Source organism: Pagrus major, chromosome 11 (genome assembly GCF_040436345.1).
Source record: "Pagrus major chromosome 11, Pma_NU_1.0".
In the NCBI taxonomy this organism is placed as follows: domain Eukaryota; kingdom Metazoa; phylum Chordata; class Actinopteri; order Spariformes; family Sparidae; genus Pagrus; species Pagrus major.
Window position 1 is genome coordinate 16773957 of NC_133225.1, and position 23880 is coordinate 16797836.

Consider the following 23880-nt stretch of genomic DNA (forward strand, 5'->3'; position numbering starts at 1 on the left):
TTTGCTGTAGAGATGTCTGCTTTTTCTGGAATATAATGGAACTAAAGCGCCAATAGATAACATAAGAAAAACTCAACAGCAATGTCTCTTCCAGATATCATGACCCGGTTACTCGAAATAGTCCACAGACCTTGATGTGAGCAGTTTCATGTGGGAATTATTGTCTTTGTGCCAAACTACATTCACAAACTGAATCACCTCACAGAAGGAAGTGTGCATTTGCTCGAGGACAATTGGCTAACTAAGCTAGCTAAAGGTACAGCTCATCTAATGTTTCCTTCGGCACGGTGATACAGAAAGAACATGAAACTGCTCACAACAAGTTCTGTGGATAATCTTGAGTACCAGGGTAATGATTTCTGGAGACATTGCTGTTGAGTTTCCAATGTTTGTTTTTTTTTTGCTTTGAGCAGCACAAGTGCCATCCAGTTCCATTATATTGGAGAGAAGCCAGACATCTCTATGGCTGATATCTTCAAAACTATGCAACTCCCAGGTTAAGATGTGCTCAGACTAAAGCAATGAATAGATAAATAAAAATAACTAGACCTCACTCTTTTGTACCACCTCTGAGCTAAATCTCCTTTTATTTATACACAGATCTTTGACTCTTAGAGCATTTTGCTGTTACGACTAGACTGTTAATCTCATACACTCACAGTAGTCTCATAATCATGGGCTGATTCTTCCAAAGTTTGACAGGTAAAGCCTTATATTTAAGACTTTAAAAAGTTTGGGATTAACAAACAAAAGATGGACAAATTGCATTGTTGAGTCAAGATTACTTCGTTCATATTGCCTTGTCACTTTATCCATCTATCATTTTCAGCCCTGCCAAAACATAAAAAGACGAAACATTAAGTCAGTTAATCATCTATGAATGATACAAAATTCAGTTAAAGTCTTAAGAAGACTTGGGTTTACAACAAGATCTGTTCATTTTGTGTCATCAATCATTTTGAAGGAGTTTAAGAGTCAGCCTCTCCTTATTGTTGATGAGACCAACCTTTAGCTGCGCAGCCAAGACTGTATTCTCCCATGGGTGCTGTTGCTGAGCTTAACCTCTGACTTTTTTGTGAAGAAACTGACCTAAGCACAGGCCCCTAACATTGTTAAACTATCATCCATATCCGTAGTAGTAGTTTGTAATGCCTCTGCTCCTCTCCTCAGATGCTCACTATGCAGTAGTGCGGGCTGATCTGGAGACTGACGCTCTGGACCTGGAGGCAGAGTCGTGGAGTTTAGCAGTTGACCAGCAGCATGTTAAGAAACTCTCTAAGGAAATGGTGAAGAGACAGGATGTGATATATGGTAAGTGTGATTTCTTAGATCTTCGGTCACACCTTTGTACTCCACTGATATGGCACCGCACTTGATTAACATTGTCAGACTCATGGTGGACATTATTTTTGCTCCAGCTTCTACTGACTCAAATGACATTACTCAAGGCAATATATTAGATTTTGTGCAGCGCCCTCTGGAGTCACAAAAGGCTTTATACAACTTTTTTCACATTTGGAGTCGTACTCCTCTGAAGCAGTAAACAGACTTTGATTTGCAAAGTGTAAAAGTGCTCCTTAAATTTTCGGACTATTTGAAGGAGCAACTTTAGTCAGGTGTATGTACAAGGAAGAAATATAAGAAAAATAGGTTAGGTTATGGAAGGTTTGGAGGGAATGAGGCACACTTTGTGAGCCAGTCCAAAACACTGCGATGAATTTTATATATGTGCTTTACATGTCAGAACATAAACATGTAACTTAATGTCATTGCACAGAGCTGATGCAGACCGAGATGCACCATGTGCGAACGCTGAAGATTATGCTGCATGTGTACGTCCGGGAGTTGAAGGAGAACCTCCAGATGGACGCGGGCAGATTGGATTGTCTGTTCCCCCGCTTGGAAAACCTCCTTGAGCTCCACACACATTTCCTGTCTCGTCTAAAAGAGCGGCAGCGAGAAAACCTTGTCTCACCCAGTGACAGGAACTACACTGTCAACAGAGTGGCAGACATTCTAATCGCACAGGTGGGGAGGAGATGCGTAACATGTCCAGCAAGAACATGCATTCAGACAAACACTGGGGATGCAGATTTAATTGAAATATAATCGATATCATAATATGGCAAGTGCTATATCCAAATCACAAGAAGCTGCAATTTCTTGTAAAGGTAAAATGTGACCAAACAGCATTATAGTGAAGTCTTGTTCTCCAGATGTAAGAGAACATGTTTGTTTGGTACAGACCCCGACAAATTTCACATCATCATGATTTTTTTTATAGTTTTTCGGTAAACATGAAAATTATGATGCAAAAATGATAATTCCCTCAACTCATGAATCGTATCACAATTGCAATATCTGCCAAAATAATCACAATGTGATTTTTTAAATGTTTTTTTTAATCATATCCATCAGCCCTAACAAACACCCAGCATTGATTTCTTGAGTACTGGTGCACAATATGATACACAAATTATATGTAAGCAGCAGAGGCGCAGTATTAGCCAGCACACAAACACAGAGCTGTCCGATTGACAGTTATCTTTTCTGGCCTCCAGTTTTCGGGTGAAGTAGGCGAGAGGATGAAGGACTGCTATGGAGATTTCTGCAGTCACCACACTGAGGCTGTCAGCTACTACAAAGAACAGCTGCAAAACAACAAAAAGTTCCAAAACATCATACGGGTGAGACACTTGAGCAGTCTTGTGATTCATGACATCAGATTTGATCCACAGTACCTCTCCAGTAGAGTATGTGAAGACCACTTGCAGTCTGATAAATGTGAATTAAACAATGTATTTTTTTCTTCTCAGAAAATTAACAACCTGTCCATTGTACGGAGGTTAGGAGTGACGGAGTGTATCCTGTTAGTGACACAGCGCATTACCAAGTACCCAGTACTGGTGGAGCGCATTCTGCAAAACACTGAAGGTAAATATATTTTTCTTAAAGAGAGTACTCTTATCTAATTATCTTTTCATGTTGCTGTATCTTTAAATCATCAAATGTATTTTCCGTCTCTAGCCGGTACAGAGGAGCATGAGGACCTGACTCGGTCGCTGGGTCTGATTAAAGACACCATCGTTCAGGTCGACACGCTGGTTAATCTCCACGAGAAGAACTCTCGACTCCGAGACATACACAACAAGATGGAGCCAAAGGCACTGGGGAAAATCAAAGATGGCCGAGTGTTTCGCAGGGAGGACCTGGCACAGGGCAGGAGACGGCTGCTGCATGAGGGCACAGTCAACTGGAAAGCTGCTTCTGGCAGGCTCAAAGGTGATACTGCACGATAAAACAAGACATACTTATGCATCTACTATCATGTTCCATCTTTCCAGCTCACAGACAGAAGTCTAAATAATGTGTCATTTATTTTTTTGTTTTCTGTTTTTGTCCCTCCAGATATTCTTGCAGTTCTCTTGTCAGATGTTTTGCTCTTGCTACAAGAGAAGGATCAGAGATATGTATTTGCTACAGTGGTGAGTGACTTAACTGATTTAACTTTTCACTCAGTATGGCACTGTTAAACACAAAAAATATGTCTTTAAAAGAAATACTTGAGCAATGTGCAATAAGATGTGAGTGGGAACAGAATTTACTGTAGCCTCGTCAATGTCATTCATCAAATTTTACAACTAAGTACTAAGAACAAGTAATAAAAAGCTGTCTCCGCTCTTTTTTTCTTCCTCTCCTTCTTGTTATCCACTCAGGACAACAAGCCGTCAGTGATATCTCTTCAGAAGCTGATCGTCAGGGAAGTGGCCCATGAGGAGAAGGCCATGTTTCTTATCTGTGCCTCCTCCAATGAACCAGAAATGTACGAGATCCACACCAACTCCAAGGAGGAGCGAAACAGTTGGATGACACAAATAAGACAAGCTGTTGAGAGGTAGCTGCATACACACCGGGATGAATACACAACCGTGTTTTGCTATTGTTTACATTTTGTAGAATGTTTTATAAAGAAGCTGTGTAAACCTCTTACTCAGTTTGCTTTCTCTGTCTCCCCGTCTGTAATGGCTTCTTGTCCTGTCCCCTCTTAGTTGTCCTCACACAGAAGAGAGGCTGTTCAGTGAGGAGGAAGAGGCTCGAGCCTTCAGGTTCAAAGAATTTCAAGGTAACTGCAGAGCGAGTAAGCAACGGCATACATACATAAGGAACACTAGATATAGTTGGCCACAAGGTGGTGCTCATGTCTCATATTAACCTTGAAACTGTTATGCTTTAAGTTGTGGGCTTATTGTTTCTCTGCATTACATTTCATTAGATTGAAGCTGTTTTAGGACATAAAGATTTTATGTTTTTGCAGCAAAGCTCAAAAATATTCGGTAAGATGCAGAGGTGAGCACGTCCATTGTTTAAGGAATGAAGTCTTTCTTTTTTTCTATGTCATGGTTCCCCTTGTAGAACGTTTGAGCCAGAAGGATGCAGTGATTGCACAGGCATTAACTGAGAAGCTGCAGCTGTTTGCAGACCTGGCAGAGTCTGTGGTAGGTGCGGAGGACGCAGCTTCGCGGTCCAGACTCCTGTTACGAGGAGACGCCTCAGAACTCCAGCAGGGGGAGGCCCTGCTCAAAGGAGCCATCACTGAGGGTAGGACAATGCTGCATGATACTGGATACAGTGGCATGGCATGGCATTGTGTGAATTTTACACACAGATTTCTATGTTCATGTACCGCTCACTGCAGCTCTTTAATAATTCATCAGCATTATTCAATTACCTCTTTTTCCCCTTAACCTTTAACACTTAGTCCAGCTTTTCAGCCTTAACTCGTTTACTCTCTCACTTCAGTGGAGAACCTCCAGAACCTGCTGCAGTCTGGAGTCAGGGAGGCGTCTCCAACCTCACGGCAGGAGGAAGGGAGCGGTTCTGGGGTTCTGCCAAAGCGAGCGGACACCTTTGGGGGCTATGACAGCAGCCACAGCAGCCCCACCATCCTCAGTAAGAGTGAGTCCAGCACAATCCATGCCCTGAAGAAGTCTACCAGCTAATGGATTTGAAGTTGTATTTCAGTGGCTTTTATCCCATTAATAACTTATGAATTTTAAATAAAAATAAATAAAAGACTGTTCTTGACTATTCCTTGAATTGTTTGAATTTATGAGTATGTTTTCTAACTAAAACAAAAGGATTTCAAGACAGCCATGGGTGCAATTTTACATGTATATGTGTGTGTTGTTTCTGTGCAATGTTTGTGACTGTCCATATTTCTATGTATGTATTTCATTATTTGTGTGTGTTTGTCTGTGTGTGTGTGTGTGTGTGTGTGTGTGTGTGTGTGTGTGTGTCGGTGTGTCGGTGTGTCGGTGTGTCTGTGCCAGATGGCAGTGTGAAGAAGAACTTTTCTGGCGAGTCCAGAAACAGAGACAGAAGCCAGAGAGCCAGCTCTGACCCTCAGCTCAAAGACCTCTGCGACAGCCACACCCTGGAGCAGACGGTAGGGGCTCAACACGCACACGCACACACACACGCACACAGACAGTATATGTTAGGATGAGTCAGACTGTTATTTCCTGTAAATTGTAATACAAGACAAAGTCATCTGGAAGGTTTCCATATTGTGATGTTTACTTTAGCCTCGCTCTCGTCACTTCATTTGTAATTGAATAGATCAAACTTTGATAAAATAATGAACTGACATATGTTCCAGAAAATCCTGCTCTTTGAGAATGATCGGGCAGGTGAAATATAACTAATAAGATACGACTTGTTTTGAGGATACCTGAGTAACAGTGCAATGAAAAGGTTCATACAGATTTTGCACAGTAGACTGTGACAGGGAAAATGTATTTTCGTCGGCTAATCCAAAAGCTAGCATCACCCTGGTTCCCTCAACAACATTTTTATATTATTTTTATTTTGGATTGTAGCAGAAAATAAGATCTGTAGCCTGATCAGTGCTATCATGTTATTTCCTGACACGCTGTCTGACTGTTGTTGCCCAGGTTGATGAGAGCTGCTGTTCTCCTCCCAGATGGAACCGCATCTGGTCCGACTCCTTCCCCGAGGCTGAGGTAAAGTCTGTCACCTTGTGCTACACAACACTGCCAGAGTTGATATTCATTGCGATGCCAGCTGGACTGGAAAGATGCACCAATGAGAAGTTTGCTAATTCAATAAAATGTTGATTTGGTGATGCTTGTGTTTATTTGATTATGGTCTAACTTTTCCCGTTGTCTCCATTATAGTTCTTTGACAGAGTGCTGATGCTCTCCCAAAGGCTCTACAGTCTGCAGGTATTACCGTCACTGATGTCTCACAGAAACATGAGGTATATTCTGTATGTTTGTGTTAAAAAAATACACACATTCTTAATTTATTTTTCTCCTGTCCCCGTCTCCATCTTCAGGCCATCATAGCACAGTGGGACAGCCACATTGAGCTGCAGCGGGCCTCTGTGCCGGGCCGCCACAGAGGGAACGTGCTCCTGGAGCAGGAGAAACAGCGGACTTTAGCCCTGCAGAGAGAGGAGCTGGCCAGCTTCCACAAGCTGCAGTCTCAGCACCGGCAGGAGCAGCAGCGCTGGGCGAGGGAGAGGGAGCGGCACGGCCACCAAGTCGAGGCCACCGAGGCCAGGCTCCGACAGAGGGAGGAGGAGTGCAGACGACTGGAGGTGAAGTTCTCTGTCCCACCTGAGGGCTGTGGAACAGATTTAAATGGCTTGATAAATATGTGGAAGGCTGAATTTGATGACCTTGCTTCTCTGCTTTATACTTCATTTTTATATATTTTCATATTTCATGAAATGATTTTCATCATTGTTCTGTGTGTCATTTGTAATGAAACAAAAAGCTGTTCTGCAGTGTTTTTTGACATCGACACAAAGGGCCTCAAATTGTATTTCAAGTTCATTGAAGTTGTTTAAGTTATTTAATTTTTATTTAAAAAAAAAAAAAAAAAAAAAATAGAGGATAATTGAGAACATTTCACCAACTACAAGAAATAGTCTCATTAAAGTTTCCTGAAGTGTTGTAAACTGGTATTTTTCGTATAAATATGCTTTCCAATATTCTGCATCTCTGACCAGAAATAACACTGGACATCCAAAAAGATATGCCAATGATTAGCATCCTGGCTCTCACACAGTCTCCCCAGACAAGTAATTTAAACAAATACAGGTTATATTCTAAGATATCAAGATACCTCTAAAAACTTTTCAACTCAACATGGCTCGCTCTTTTGATGCAGGAGCATCTGGCAGAGGAGAGGAAGGAGCTGGAGAGTCAGAGGGAGACGTACCAGAAGGACCTGGAGAGACTGAGAGAGTCCACCAGAGCTGTGGAGAAAGAAAAGGAACGCCTGGAACACCAGAAGAAGATCAAGAGGAAGACTATTGAGGTGAGGGATCCTGTGGTGGCGATGATGGCCATAACAAAATACACATTCACAGTATGCCTTATGCTTTAGGAAAAGGCTCACTGTATATACAAGACTAGTCAACTAGCTGTTGCAGGTGGACACATTTCAATTGCTCAAAATGTTTTAGCTTTAAGAATTAAAGGAGCAAATGGATGTACAAGCAGAAACTAGAAATGAAGCTTGAGCTAAGAAATGTGTACATTTTGTTCAGTTTAAGATGTAATAAGATTTATTTCATATTGACTGATTGACTACTTATATGAAAAAAATGCAATTTGTGCAGACCTCTGCCAAGGCCCAACAATCCCCTTTATTCACATCACTCATAGCTACAACCTAAACTTAAATACGCCTGCTGTTTTTCATCAAGGTCCATGCATTATTCCCCTGGCAAGTTAACAACAATGCTGAAAAACACACCCTCCATCCAAATTCTTTGGAAATCCGTTCAGTAGTTTTTTTGTAATCAAACCAACCAACCAACAAACAGACACAGGTGAAAACATAACCTCCTTGGCAGATGTAAAAATGCTTTTGAAAAATATGACACTCTAAATTGCAGGTCATAAAAGAGTATACTGCGGCACCTTTGAAGTTGAGTGTAATAAATTGTAAAATGAGGACAAGGGCGGGGTGCTGGGTGACAGTGAGGTAAAGAGGTGATACCAGGAAAAATGCTGCCGGTGACCATTACTCACAAGACAAAGAATAGGAAGGGGCTTTCCCGTCTTGCTCTGGCTTCACTTTTTGCTGTTTTGTTGCATCATTTTCCAAACCCTTCCCTACCTTGGCACTCTGTTTGACATGAATCCTGTCCCCACCCTTCTAAGGTACTGAAGCATCTGAAATACTGAAGAAGTGAATATATTTAATACATGAGCTGCAAGATTGTTCGCATTTACAATCTTGCCAATCTTCTTCACTTCAAGGCACTAAATGTCTGTCTCATTCATCTCATGTTAGTCTCAAACTGTTTTGTAATTGTTCATCAGTCTAATTTTTCTAACATCTGCACATATTACCAGTAAATAATATACAGTAGAAAGACACATCTGCTGAAGGAACTTGATTTCCGCTCCCACTGCCTGTTTCATAGATGGGCATAATGATAAACATACAGCTGAATACATCCCTAACCACTCGGCTCAGGAATCCACCTACGCAGGGAGCAGTCTTTCTCCTACCTCTTCTCCTCCTCTCTCCTGCCTGTGTTTCCTTACTCGTATCCCTCTTTCTCTCCTTGCATTACAATGCGGGCCATTGTTTGTGAGTTTCATGGGAGAGGAGCTTTGAGAAAGATCCACTGACTGTAATTTCATGCCCGCTGCTAACAGATCTGTCAAGGAGCTACAGTGAAGTTACTTAATATCAGCCTTTAGTGTTTTCTAAAGGACTGTGCCACCATCACAGGTGGTCGATTTGCATTCTCTGTGACCAGCTGAAGAGAGGCGAAGGTAACTGTAGCATGAGAAGTTTCATTTTGCTACAGACTTTATCTGCATATCAAAACAAGAAGATAGAGACTAATGTGTAAGAGTTGTTTTTAATTATTACTAGGAATGGGCGAGATGGAGAAAATCCTAGTTCGTGGTATATGTAATTTTATAACACAATATAGATATGTATTATGAGTAAAATCATTTTAAGATTTTTTTATTGGATAAAGCATGACTAATTTCTTTTTTTTTTGGTTAGTACAGGAAATGAAAGACCTGACAAAAGAAAATACGTCATCAAATTGATGAAAAATGCATCCATATTTCATCATGAATTAAAAAGTATTTTTCAAAATTGTATCTTATTGCCATAAATAGTTTTTGCTGAACTACCCTGCAATATTGTGGTAATATTTTAAGGCATAATTGATTCGTAATCATTCAATCATCATATGCCCCGCTCATGAACCTTTTAAAGGGATAGTTTGGATTTTTTTAACTGGGGCTGCATGAAATACTAAACCTTTGTCTGCTGAAAACCGAGGCTGCAGAAAAACACATTTTGACCACTTAAAAAACAAACTATATTTAGAATATTTTCACCAGTTTACCTTGCTCGCCTTACAGCCCTTTCCGACGGGGAAATTGAAGCCATTGCATCACTCTTTTCAAAGCCACCAAACTCCTTTTGACGAAAACAGTCAGTTTACTTTTGCAGAATAGGCAAGTTGCTGTTCTACCACTGACTCGATCGGTTATAGTTTGTATTATTATTGTGGAATTTATGGTTAGTTTGGATTTGATCTATTTCATGATCTTTTTTTATTTTTTATTTTAAGAGATTTTTTGATAAAATTGTTGGATAAAACGTCTAAAACAAGCAATCCAGCTTTGGCCACAAGGATAGGAGCTTGAACATGAACGTCAGCTCCACTGCCTGAGTCACACACATAATTATATCGCCAGGAGGATGTAAAACACACCTTGTTATGGGATTGGTCACTCTGACTAACGCTGCTATGTACTGTATAAGAAAACCGAAACGTTTCAGCTACATGAGTCAGTGTCTTCTCCTTTCTTTCCTGCTTCCTAAGAAAAGAAAATCCATCAGTATGTGTACAAACCGGATCCCCGTCCAAGTAGTTGGATTAATCATCTGATGAGCTTTCGACCAGTGCTGCACTGATACTGATGCTCACACAGAGATGTGTCTTTCTGTTCGAAGCTGTCTGCAGTGATGTCATAAGTCGCTCTGTGCTGTCTGACATTCCTACCTGCTTTATGTCTGACAGTTATCTCTGATTGGTCAGTGCCTCTTCACCCTGCATACCAAGCTGAGTAACTGACAGATAACAGAGTCCTGACTTGTCCCAAAACAGCTACATTGTTCATCTACTACATCCTCAGACATCTGGCTGCTTATCTACCGTCCCAGAGATTTCACCTTTCAGCGACATGCTTTAGCCTTGAGTTAACTGGAGTCCTGAGTCAAGATGTACACAACACAACCAGCTGACATGAGTTATTGCGTTTATCGTCTCATTACTGGTTACTGAAGACAGGCCTTTGACTGTGAGGCCTACCTAGAACACTTCACAGTGAGTCCTGGAAAACCACAGCCTCTGGTGTTGTGAAGCAAAGGAGCCTCAGGCTGAATTGACCTAATCTGCTTGATGAGTAATGCAGCGACCCGGTAATTACAGAGGCCTTCACCCAAACAGGGATGGTGAAGACTGCTGCACGGTTTGTTTGTTTGTTACATGGACGGCAAGATAAGGCTTGAAGCAGGCCACATCTAGACCTATCAGCACTCAGCACCCCATTAAATCACACCCATAATATTTGTCGTAGAGCAGCTAAGTAGTGTGTTTGTGTATTTTGTACACATAGCGATGTATGGGCTGCAGTTCTATCTCACTGGCTCTGCTGTGGGACTTTCTTGGCTGCGGTTATGGGAGATTTGGATGTGGTTTGTTCCCCCTCTGCGTCAAACACATCAAACGGTCTTTTCATCAGCTGTGACCTCAGGATCTGTTCCAGGCTCCCAGCCAGCCTGATATCAACAGACATTTAATCACCACCACCCAACATTAAGACTCATCAGCAAACCCGTACAGCTATGATTAGACCTCATAAACTAGAAGACATGCCTCCTCGTGTGTTTGTGTGTGTGTTTCGGAACATATGTGAGTGTTTGCGCAAGAGCGGAGCTAGTTGCAGCATGTCTGGACTTCAGAGGAGCGTCTCTTTCATGTGTTATCTGATCAGTTGGCCCCTGATAAGGAACACATTGGGCTCAGGCTTTCTATTGGCTCTCTCCCAGGACAGAGCCTCGGGTCTGATTGCTCAATAGTCCGGAGAATGTCAAGTCAGATGGTGTGTTTATAATCAAGCACAGAACTGGAATTTTTAGGGATTTGATTGACAGTCAAGAAGAGAAATGCCCTTCACAATACAGAAAGAGTCAATGGAAAACCTTAAAGGTATGAACTGGCTGCAAGGTCAAAGGTTTAGTCCCCGGGCTGCAGGGAAAGTCTTGAAGAGGAAATGCATCAATAAATAACCATCGCTCTTTCTTCAATAACGTCATGAGATGCCTTTAGGCGAAGCACTCAGTTAAACAGCTGCCCCTTTCTCCTGGTTTTTTGCTCAAGAGCAGAAAACTGTAAAATTGAATTGCTACCTGGTGTAAGTAACTGTATGAACATGACAGGGAGCATTTCAAAAAGAGGTGAAGGTCGGAAAAACTCAAGGGAAACATTTAAAGGTCGGTGTGAAAACATTGACCTGTACCTGTGTCGTCCCCTCTGAGTTATCTCTTCCCTTCTTTGGCCTCAGTCCTCGAGGCTGATTTACGATGCTGTTGTCTGAAAAAAAAAATGCAAGGAGTAACTCTTTATCCGTTAACACCCTCACTGTGCACATTCACGCGCACACCTAGATGCCTGTAGATGCATGTGACTCTCTTCTTCTATAATCAGCTGGCAGCAGTTGCTTTGAGAAGCTCTGACAGAAAAAACGAACTCGAGGGCAGATATTTTCTTTCTACGCCATCTGTCTCTGTAGCTATCCCACCTATTTGCTGTTCACTCACTGTGTGCTGTTCTGTAGCTTCCTACAGCTAAAACATTGTCAAATTACTCAGATCTTATCATTTGCTCTGTGAGAGAAAAAAGTAGTTGCATGAAGACTGAGTTACACTTTTCTTTGCATCAAGTCTTCAGACTTTTAATGTGAAGGAGGACTACAACTAGGGCTGCACAATGAATCCAACAATTAATTGAATTGTATCCTGCAGCCCTAGCTACAACAAACGATTAATACCATTATTGATTCATCTGCAGTTTAGTGATCATTAAGTTTGTGATAACATCCAAAAATTGCGGTAAAGATTGGAAGGTGATGTCATCAAATTTCATCAAATTGTTTTGTCCAACTAACCATTTTGATCCAAACATATTCAATCTACCCGAACGTAAAGAAAACGCGGAAAATTCAAATTTAAGAATCTAAAAACCATCTGTTGTTTTTTTTAGCTTGAAAACTAGCTGAAACGAATGACGTGCAACAAGACAAGACTAAGCAAGCCAGCTACTCTTCCTTAGTAGTCCAACAGCAAGAAGACCAGCTTTTTATTTCACGAAAAAAATGTCACTAAAAGCATGTCCAAGATGTATTGTGAATAATACCCATTTCTTCACGTAAGAGTCCATGTGACTTCAGATGTCTTGTTTTGTCAAACCCACAATTCAAAACCCAAAGGTGTTCTATTTACAGTTATGTTAAACAGAAACGAATCTTCACATCGGAAAAGCTGAAATCAGAGAAGTTTGGTGTTTTTATTTAATAAAGGATTAAAATTACAATGGAAATGGTTGCTGAATAATGTCCCGTCAATCGATGGATCGTTTCAGTTCCAGCGCGATGTTTAGCCTCAGAGGACCCGACACTGAGTCATTGTATAAAAATCTGAGTCATCACCAAGCGTTATAAAAAATGGTATCTACCCTGTGGTTATTACTTAGACACAATTTGACTTCTGGATTAAGCCTACAGGGTTTGCTTAACTCACGCATGGCTCCACATGGCCCAAAGAAACTCATTCTTAAGTCAATATTTATAACGTTACTGCTCCAAACATCATCAAGACCAGGTAAGATTTAACAACCAGTATCTCCTTTCCACTGGTGTGCATTGTGTACAAGGCAACTTGCAGTGTTAGTGGAGATATGTATGATGTGGGAGTATCCAGGCAGTTTTCAGGATGAGAGGAACCTGGCTGTATAATTAGCTAGTCCAAGCCTGTCATTAACAGTGGCCTCTGGAAGGCAGCCAGTGCTAATTGTTTATGTGCTGTCAGTCAGGCCTGTTTGTGCTCTGTAGCTTCCGCACGCTTTACTGCCCTGGAAACCTGCAGTTACTGCCGCTTAAAGCCGATCACCTTGTTCTGGGAACAATGGAACATCTGTGTGCCAAGATGAGTGAGTGCTGAAAGAGGAAAATTGATGGAGGGAAAGCAGAAAGGGGAATTTAGGGAAGACTTTTCCCACTGCAGGGCCCCTCTGTGCCTCGGGTCGTGCTGTCATGCGCTGCTGTTACAACTAAGGGAAGCTACAGTTTTTTCACACATACAGTCACAGTCAGATGAGTTTGCCCTTCACGCCTTGTAAAACACAGTCATCATGTGTTCCCCATCTCCACAGGAAGTATTCTGAATTATAATCAATCATGCAGCATGTGGACTGCATACCAAACGGAAGAGTTACAGACTGATGCCTGACTTTTAGTCAAAGACTTTACAGTTAAAACTTGTATTAGACTTGTGTTTTTGCTTGGTGATGTACTGAATTATGGCAATATTTAACTTTTTTTTATAAGTATATGATATAAGACAGTTGTGTCGTGATGGTTTGCTTAGATATTTATCATCTGAACAACCAGTATGTTGTATTACCGGTCAGAGCCATCATTCCCCATTAATAACTACTAGTTATTTGTTGGAAACCTTTTACTTTAGTTCCGTGTAAATACACAAGCTATGATTCCTCATCATTAATGAATATGTATTATTCACCCTCATGTCTTTTTCGTGGAACTGTCACGCTGATTCAAAGAAACATACACCATCTCTGGGAAATGTGAAACAGGTCTGATATAACACATATGGGAACTTAATAGAACTGAGCTGCAGTTACAGTAGGCCCACTCTTACATCTTTTATCCTCTTCATTCACTAATGACTATTTACTAAAACTAGTTCTTTCATGGGGTGCAGTGAACAATTATTTTTCATGATTGATTAATCTGCCAATTTTTTTTATACTAAATTGATTGTTTAGTCTGTAAAATGTCATGCGAAAAATGCTCATCAGAGCCCAAAGTGATGTCTTCAGATAGCTTCTTTTGTCCAACCAACACTCCAAAACAATAAGACTCTTTATTTACTCTCATAATGACCACGAAAAGCAGCAAATCCTCACATTTAGGAAGCTGGAAACAGCAAATGTTTGACATTTTTCCTTGAAAAAATGACTGAAACGATTAATCAGTTATCAAAATAGTTGGTGGTAACTTTTTTGATGAACAGATCGATTGAATACATTAATTGACCACGTTTTTTAAATGTATTTAGAAAATTTGTCATTTAGATGAACGAAAAGACACGTGATGCACAGATGATGCACAACGAGCAGCACGGACAAAAAGCTGTGATATGGTACACGCAGAAAGTGATTTCCTCTCTCATTCAGACCTTACAGTTGTTTAGATGGGAAAAGAATGAGACTTGAATGATAAAGACTTTTCTCAGAGAATAATTTCTTCCAGATGTAATTTTTTTCTATCTATATGATTGAGACTCATTTCAACAATCTATATCTGAAATCATGAGGCTGAGGAGGATTTCCAGTCCATTTAGCTTAGTCTCCTGGCTGTAATCAGCCAAAACATCAGTTACTCTTGTGTTCCTTGATGTGCACGCAGAGCTGATTCTGAACAGCCCGAAACTCAAACTTTATGACTGGTTCCATTTTATGTTATGACTGCTTGTGTGATGTATATTCTTCTGCAACACATTGAGTCAAACTGTTGGAGAAGGGCTTAAACGTGTCGTGCATGTCTTTCTATTAGCACAAACAAAAGATGCTTTTTGTAGATCATGTAATGCAGCACATATGGGATTACTAAAGCAAACAAACACTACACCGCTCCATTGTCGGCCTCACTGAATGCAGATTGGATGGTCACGTTGGCTCGATCTGTAGATCATCTTTCCTTCAGTCTAGTAATTAGCGGACAATGCAGTCAGTGTCTTTTATCCACTGATGTCATGAGAGCCATTTTCTTGTTCCCCTGCTTGTCTAACAGCCCTGCTGCTGTTGTGTTAGACACGCCTTTATGTGCACAGGGACTATTAAGGGTTTTATGTTTCTCATTTTGTGTGTGTGCGCACATTGTCCTTGAGCCTCTTGGAACACATCAAAAGCCTGTTACCAAACTTACCATAGTGTGTGCTCAGCAGAAAGAGTCGCATGTGTTTCTGATTCCGTCTTCAGCCCATAAATACCCTGCTCCTCAACAGATTGTGTGTCTATAAAGGCACGGCCGCACACAGACGATTTATAGTTTGTATCTGTGTGTGTGTGTGTGCGTGTGTGTTTTCTGTACTCTTAAGAAGTTGTTTTAAGTTTTTTTTTCTTCAAAAAGATACTTAAAAGACTCTCATACATAACTCAGAGCAGGCTGCTTACACACATGACAAGTTCCACAACTCAGATTCCAAACTGCATCCAACCACAAATATGGATAATTACAGAGTTGGGAAACCGTCCTTTTTGAACTTGATTTTTTATGTCTTATGTGATGATGTTTGCAACAACTGAAGGAGACTTAAGTCACCTCTCAGCAAATAACATCCAGCCTTCTCCTCCCCAAGGTGGCTCCTCTGTCCGGCAGTCTGAACGGGGAGCTCCTCATGTCCTCTGGCCACGCCACCTCCACCAGTATCTCCGACCTGCCCCTGCCTCCGAAGCCCCTGGTGCGTGGCAGCCTGTCCGTCGCACCGGCCGACTATCCCGAGCGTCCTGAAGTGATGCTGCGGCGGGAGATGAGCTCATCCACCCTACCACTGAAGACAGAGGTGCCCCTTCATCTCTTCAGCACCACCAACCAGCTGCACAAACCGGTGGGGGTGCAGCAGCAGATCCCCACTAAGCTGGCTGCCTTCAGCGGCAAAGGGAAAGGAGGCAAGATGGGCAAAGCCTCACATCGCACTGACAGCACTGGTAAGGGGTTAGATGGGACAATCAACAAACTGAGAACCATGAAATGAATGGTTTCTTTACTTAGTATACAAGTTGATCTTTGAATAGAGAACCTGTCGGACTGTAATCGTCCTGTAGTGTTACATAAAGTGTAAATAATAGCTTGTAATGCGGAAAGCCCCGTCCTCACTGTGTTTACACAGGAAACAAAGAGAGTGTCACAGCACGTGGAGAGGGTGGAGTGTGTGGAGTGTGTGACTTTTCTGTAACACTTCTGTCTTTCTTTCCACCATCCTGTCATTCAACAAGCACACACAGTTTTCTGTTGTTTGTGTAAGCAGCTGCCTACTGTGCATCACATGCCAACACAAACTGATGTAAAGCATCATCACTCTTTTTAGAAATGTATTCATGAGTGTTGTATTCAGGTTTTCTCCTCTCTCTTGCTCCTGCAGTTGATGTTTTACAGTTGGGTTTGGCGTTGGAGCCAAAAATTAAAATTTCAATCTATTTAAATCACGATCCACAATCTCAACTGCAATCTATTTTCTCAATTTTGAAATGCCCTGTCGACTGTGGCCGGACTTGAAACAGCCTATGACTTTCCGCATTTGCACATAAGAGCAAAACATTGCGTTACAGAGAGTTCTTTTTTGGCACAAGCTCCTTATCCACCATGCCGCTAACTGTACCTCATGGTGCATTCTTTGCAAGAAGAAAAGCCATGTGAAGTCATTTGTTTATTTGGCATAGCCATTGACTTGGCTTCATCGCTCTACTGGTTTGTTCACATGAAGTTTGGAAACAGAAGTAAGAAGGCGGTAAATAACGCAATCCCTATATTTGCCTCAAAAGTAGAATGTGAATCCCTTTAAGATCGATCACAATCTTAAATAATCAGATCACTCACCACGTTATAACAGTGCTGCGTTTCATCTGTTGTAAAATGATCTTTTCTTGCTCACTGTCATTGAGATGCAAGCCATCTGTGCCTGACACGAGCTTGACCTGATCAGCGTGATTTAAGTTGCTCATTAAGATCACATTAGCTGTCTAAATTGGGTCAGCCCTCTGATTTATCAAATAGTGGCCTGAGAGTGGCTCGGCTGCTCCAGTTTACCAGTGAAATCTAATTTCACAATTAAATCACCTTCTGTCTCTGTTTGTCTCTTGTTTTCTTCGCTCCCCCTCCCCCCTCCCCATCCTCCGCCACAGCCTCAGTGGATATGAAGCAGATGCTGCCGCTGAAGCTGTCCGCCCGGGACGACACCGCCCTCAAGGCCAAGCGCTCCATCAGCCCCCACCAGCAGCTCCCGCTGTCAGCCCCTCCTCTGCCTCACTCCCTGCATCTCCACGCAGGTACTTTTATACACACATACACACACTTCCAACCCAAACACAGTCTCCTCTCATCTGTCTCTGCCTGCTGCATTATTAAACTCGGTTCTCACAGACACAAACATGAGACACACACATTCTCCACCTGGGCAAGCCGGACCCCACCCGATCACATCCCTCTCTAAAGCTTACCGCACCCTGTGTAAACACCTATCAGTTTCGCATGCTTCCCTGTGATTAATGGCATGCTAAACTGCTGACAGAGACATTTTAACACTTTAATCCCATGCCCTCACAAAAGAAAAACACTGGCAGGATTTCATGCGATAGATTGCAGTTAGGCTGAGTAAGCCCAGCTGTATTTAATAGGCACTAATGACTAATCTGCCGGCAGGTTTTTATGCTATTTTTGGAACATCCCTTGTTCTCTTAACAACCTTTCTTGCACGTCTCTGACAGATCAACTCAGTCCTCCAGACAACGCTGGACCGGACACCCAGTCCACCTCCTCCATCAGCACCTCCCACCCTCTGAATGTTCAGAAACCCCCCATGCCTCCAGCACAGTCTCATCCTCAGCCCTCCATGCAGCCTCCCACCATCCCTCCCCACTCGCAGAGCGCCGGCTCCCTCCAATTCCAGGCACACCTGCCACCACAAGGCCTCAGTCCGAACGCCCAGGCCCACGTCCAGGTAAACGTTCACGGGCTCAGCCACAGCCACAGCATGCCGCCACCCCACAAGGTCAACACAGAAGACCTCAATAAGGAGGACGTCATCTTCTTCTAAACACCAGCTGAAGAATTACGTGATGGTTGCTCATCACAAAAGAGTTATTAAGGGTCGAAAAAGGTAACATAATTAAAATATCTGTACAAAGTTGCAGTGGTCCGGAGCAGAGAGCAGAACCTTTGTCAGCACTACAGTGGCCAATGCTGAAGGAACAATGTCATTCAAGAAAGACGACATTTCTGTTTAAATATTGCTATCCCATCTTTTTAAGCTGCCACAGTTTTCTTTTTTTATTTAATTTTAAGTTTAATTTCTTAACTCAAGAGGAAGTTTTTAAGAGGAAACCTTTGGCAAACAAAGGCTTCTCATAAGGTTTAAATTAAATTATACCAATCCAAAGACATTAGCCGCGAGAGCTGAAGGGGATTTGACTGAAAGGAACCATTTGAAGGAAAAGTGTTGACTTTGATCAGACTGGTTAGTGACAAGTGAAAGGTGCAGCGATGGCACCCCTGGTCTTAACCGTCTGCTTCTACTGGACCTGGAATCACAAGAGATGATTCAACAGGAACTCTGAAACGATCCAGCTCTTAATACATGAACACTCTCAGCTTGGTGTTTCATTTGCACAGTGTAAATACTCCATTTCAGACTAATGAATGAACTTTTATGGACTTAACGTGTTTGGTTCGGTTGTACAGCTGTCAAAATTGTGAAGGTTCATTTCATTTTGTTGTTCTTGTTCTTCTTAACCATGCTTATTACAGGAGGCTGAACTTGTGGAGGATATTTCTAGTGTTGCAGCTGGTTGTGAAACCTGACTTTAGTCAGCACATTAGAAACAGACAGGCTGTTGTGTAACAGCGCTTCATGTCAATTAAGTGAGAGTTCAGCTTGGGACAAATTCTGCTGTTTTTCCAACTTGTGCAAAGTGAGACAAACTCAGGGATGCCTTTCTCGTGTTTATACAGTTTAAGGTTATGTGAGGTTAGTTTACCTCAGGTCGTTTATTGCATTTCTTAGCAGTCGCTCTTTTTTAAAAAAACAACCTAACTGGGGTTATAATATTTCAAAACACAATTTCACAAGTGCATACAGTTTAATTTAATAACAAGTGGGTTAGCTGACTGATGATGTATCTATACCATTTTTTTTAACAGCTGCATACTACTAACCCTGTATGGACGTTGTGTAACTTGAAGCACATCCATAACATAAGTTGCTGGCCTTTCATGGATGTTGGCTATCTAGTAAAAAAGTAAAAACTCTGTTAAGTTGCACACAGTTGTCCGGGACATTGCTGCGAAGCAGAAGGGTCCCATTTATAAATAACGTGGTGTCAGATTGGGACATCGACTGATGCACTTGCCGATCCCAATTCAAGTATTTTAGGCAGTGCTCGAGGCATTTCCAATATGGTGGAACAAACCTAGAAATTTGCAATATGTACCTAAATTAGCCTTCAGACTGTGGAGTTTAAAGGTACATTTCCTCAATTTTTAGCAGAGCTGCCATGACCCCGTAGACATCCAGAAAATGAGCTAAACTGTACACCGTTCAGCAGACTGAAAGGCCTCACTGAGTTTGTCTCACTCTGGGTTACATTTCACAAAGCCCATCGCTTTAAGAGACACATCTGTGAGAAACGTATGTTACTATAGCGTACTGTACAATTCATGACATGTCCGGCTCAATGCTGTTTTAAGGGTAAAATTAACATTTAACTGATTCAGCAGAGAAAGGAAAAGAGAAACATGAGAGAACATAAGTAATAATCACAACATGAAAATTTAATACAGAGTTTGACTGCAGTAAAAATATTCAAATCCATCATCATACTGATAGAAAATAGACTTTATGATTTTGCACTAGTCGACCCAGTAGAATAAAATACTCCTGTGTTATTCCCAAACATAAAGAGTTAAAATTATGAGTCCTTAATGTGCATAAAGGAGCACAGTATTGAATCTGTTTTCTATCTATATAATAATCATTCCTCCTCCTTAACCTCATCTACACACTGAAGCAATGTAAAGTTTGTGGTTTCCCAGATTAATCTTCAGTCCTAATCTCATGTCCGGAAATGCAAAGTTCACATGATTGATGTGTCATGTTATTGAAAGCTCGTGTCTCTGGACCTCATTTTGCGGACTTGACGGTTTGTGAATTTTTCGGGATAGGTCCATTTTAGCTAAGCCGGTATATCTTAGAGATATATACGAAGACGTCAGTTTAAATTGCTGCCCTGAGGTCTCATTGACAGGTTGTTTTATTGATTCCTGATGACATTTCATTAGCTGGGTCTTTAATCTCTATGCCTGACAGAAAAGCAGTACTGTAACGGGCCTAGTGGTCCTGCAGCAGAAGCGACTATCAGCTGTTATCTTTCTTCACAGAAGAAATATGGAAGTGTCAATCTTGTTTTTTTGTCTCTATATATGCGAGGACCCATTAAGTCATGAAGTAGTTGACACATTAATGTGTTCTGTGTCCCTGGAGGGAAAAATGTCGAAAGAGCTTTTTGTCTTTCTCCAAATAAGCTTGTCACTGAAGCTATCGATCACTAGCTGGAGTTTGAGCAGGTTGTTATGTATATTATGTATATTGTTGTACATACTGTATGTACACGCATTCTTGTATTAGGAACAGAGATATTTGACATGAATCGAGAGGCAAAAGTCAGCCTATTTGTGGATATGTGTATATACACTTAAAATACACACGTGGGTGTGTATGTACAATACGGTACGCCTTGCTCTGATAGTCTCGTGGCAGTTCAGTGAAACCACCATCAGTCAGTGCTGTTGTTTTTAAGTGAACTGAAAATGAAGGTACGCATATTTAATCTCCTCCTGTGTGTCGACGTTGTAGCATTGAAGTCGAGGTGCACTGTCTGTCGTCTCTCTCCCGCAATTCATGAGTGATGTTTCACCAAGATTATGTAGCAGTCATGAAAACTAAATCATCTGCTTGTCTCAGTCGGTTAAACCAAAGACACATTCGACTGACTGGGTTCCTGTCTGCGCTCTCATATGAAGGATAAATGACACTGTGCTGGCTGTGTGGTCGTCCACAAAGTGTTACTACTTGTGAAAACATCCTCCAGGGAGTGTTTATAAGAAGTGTGTTCACAGCACATTGTAGTCCAGCTCACATCCTGCTTCAGGTCTGATCATTTCCTTGGGGGGGAATTGCTGTTTGTTTTTTGCATCCACACGTCCAGATCACATTTGTCATCTTGCAACCAGATCGTACACAAACAGTAACTCAAATGAGGCGTTGAAGTTCCCCAGGATTCTGTAGCATCATATTGTATCCATCATGCACATCATCTCTTAAACACAACAATGGAATATTAATTTGCATGTGAGCATACTTGGAGGTTTTCAGTGGGTGGAACCCTTTCAAAAAATGTTTTCCAAACTTTGGTAACACAATCCCAATGACAAGCTTCTTTTCCCTCAGAGCTTTCAACCATATTTCATGGTCTTCATCAGCATAGTTACACCAAAGCTTAAATAAGTCATTCTGGAGAAAGATTGTGGATTGATGTGTCTCATTCCCAAATTGGGCTTTGGGTTGGTGGGTCATGCCAGTCACCAACTTCGGTATTTGATGACCTGGGAATGAGACTCACAATCAACCGTGCCTTGCTCGTACCACTTAGCCCTACCCCCTCGGGGATAGGGTGTCCCGATTCTTATTGGGATAGAGGGGCGAAGTGTGTGTGCTGCTGAAAATTGATTTCTCAGACGCACACATCAAACTAAGGGTTATGACCACTCTGTCATTTCAATGTATTATGGTCCTTTTCTTTATAACAAGCACAAAATAATTGCTACAAGCTTCCTGGTGTCTTGGTAACTAAATAGTGAGCTAGCTAACATTTCATTGTTGTTGCTGATTTGTGCATTACAGTCCTGCATTTTGACATATTTCAATGTTGCATTCCCCGCCTATAAATAGGCAGTGTTCTCTTTTTATTTGATAACTTGATCAATAGCATGAAGTTGAGAATGAATTGTGGGCATCCATGCTTTTCAATCTCCATCAGATAAATGACAAATGGCATTGTGATAATACCAGGATTGCAACAGTTATATTGGAAATGTCTGGGGGGGGGCATTCAAAAACCAGGGGTGTGAGTAAAAATTGGAAATGTGATTGAGAAGTCCTAAAAGTGCTGTTGACGTTATCATGGCAACTTTTCGCTAATAAACTCCATGTCTCTATGAAGACCATGTGATGTGGTCGAAAGCTTTGAAAAAAAAAAAAGTGCTCCAGTTGCCACTTGCCAGTTGTTTTCCACGTCTGTCCACATTCCTGTTGTTCCAAGTGTCTCCTGAGAGATGTCAGGCAACAAACTGGTGTACGATTACTTTAGTTCTGCTCCAGGTACGAGAATTTTATTGATCGTCAACAAGAGGGGTGGATGCTGCCTGTTAGTCTTAAATGTTCCTTTGCTGTACTGAAACGCTTAAACCTTTTGCTGTGTTGAAAAACATGGAAGCCAGTCAGTCATATCACTGTGTCTGTGTGTGTGTGTCTGTGTGTCTGTGTCTGTGTCTGTGTGTGTGTGTGTGTGTGTGTGTGTGTGTGTGTGTGTGTGTGTGTGTGTGTGTGTGTGTGTGTGTGTGTGTGTGTGTGTGTGTGTGTGTGTGTGTGTGTGTGTAGGCTCTCCACCAAAAACAGCAGAAACATTTCTAGCCGACCCGTTTCCAGTCGTGTTTCTTCTTAAACACATACACACTCATACACACATGTTGGACCTGTAATGTGTAAATAATTATGAACATATTTTATTTCCTCTGCCAATTTTACACTAGTCACTTTGGATAGTAGCATACTTGAAGGGGAAAATGAATGTTTGTAATGCTTATTATTATTGTCTGTGAACTTTTATTTACCAAGAGCTGTCTAATGACGTTTGTAGCACACAGCAAAACTGATTTTTGTACCGTTTTATTTTATTCACTGCGAGATGTTAGAAGGACCTATGGACACAAACTGCTGCCTTAGAGAGAGATTAGTAATAAAAGTCTTAAAATGAGGTTTTAATTGTGTGTGTTTTTTGTCTTTTGAGTCTTAAAATCACAGCCGGGAAACTGATTGGTTGGTCTGCCGCATTTTTGGATCATTGCTGTTTCACCAAAAGTCAAGCATGCAGTGAATGTTTGGAGAGAATTTGTATTTACAAGAATTTTTCCTCCCTCAACAACAGCCACATGCGTGTGTAACATATAATTCTGCCTCATTATTTAGATTTCTATTCAGTGCTTGTCAAAATAATCCTGACCACCCAATTAGCTCGCACCCTCGCCTTTGCTCAGTGTCTAGGAGGTGCAGTAACAGCGATATTGACCCTGTGTTTAGACGACTTAATAACAGTCTATCCCCAGACAAAGCTCTATTTTCAGGTGCTGCGGTTGTGGCCGTTTAATCGCCCTTAGACCTCGCTAAGAGCGGGGCTGTTAGTTCCTGTGTTATTGTCATCCTGGCTGGGAAGACGCTACAGTAGTGGCCAGTTTTTTATTGTCTGCTGTCATTAGTGGCTTTCCTCTGTCTCCTCTCAACAATTATTTTCCAGGCTGCTTCCCCCGTGGAGGCAAACTGCATTTTACTCCGTCTTTGTTTCTGTCTCGTTCCTTCCACTCCTCTGCCCATTTCATGTCTCCCTCCTGTCTCTTCCCCTCTCATCCCAAGTCTCCAGCCCTCCTCAACTCAACCGCCTCGCAGCTCGGAGGC

The 23880-nt window shown here is 41.7% G+C and overlaps 1 protein-coding gene across 1 annotated transcript in view; it reads left to right on the forward strand.

The window, feature by feature from the left end:
- Positions 1-23185, forward strand: part of arhgef18b (rho/rac guanine nucleotide exchange factor (GEF) 18b) — a 47469-nt gene extending 24284 nt beyond the window's left edge. Inside the window, exons 15-32 of the mRNA XM_073476784.1 lie at positions 1171-1311; positions 1778-2028; positions 2562-2687; positions 2817-2934; positions 3028-3282; positions 3409-3485; positions 3717-3895; positions 4050-4123; positions 4414-4599; positions 4801-4956; positions 5331-5446; positions 5955-6023; positions 6198-6245; positions 6359-6622; positions 7198-7347; positions 15739-16087; positions 17282-17425; positions 17864-23185. Coding sequence (XP_073332885.1) covers positions 1171-1311; positions 1778-2028; positions 2562-2687; positions 2817-2934; positions 3028-3282; positions 3409-3485; positions 3717-3895; positions 4050-4123; positions 4414-4599; positions 4801-4956; positions 5331-5446; positions 5955-6023; positions 6198-6245; positions 6359-6622; positions 7198-7347; positions 15739-16087; positions 17282-17425; positions 17864-18192 — 3032 coding nt within the window. The 3' untranslated portion in view covers positions 18193-23185. The remainder of the gene's footprint in view (positions 1-1170; positions 1312-1777; positions 2029-2561; positions 2688-2816; positions 2935-3027; positions 3283-3408; positions 3486-3716; positions 3896-4049; positions 4124-4413; positions 4600-4800; positions 4957-5330; positions 5447-5954; positions 6024-6197; positions 6246-6358; positions 6623-7197; positions 7348-15738; positions 16088-17281; positions 17426-17863) is intronic.
- Positions 23186-23880: the final 695 nt, after the last annotated feature.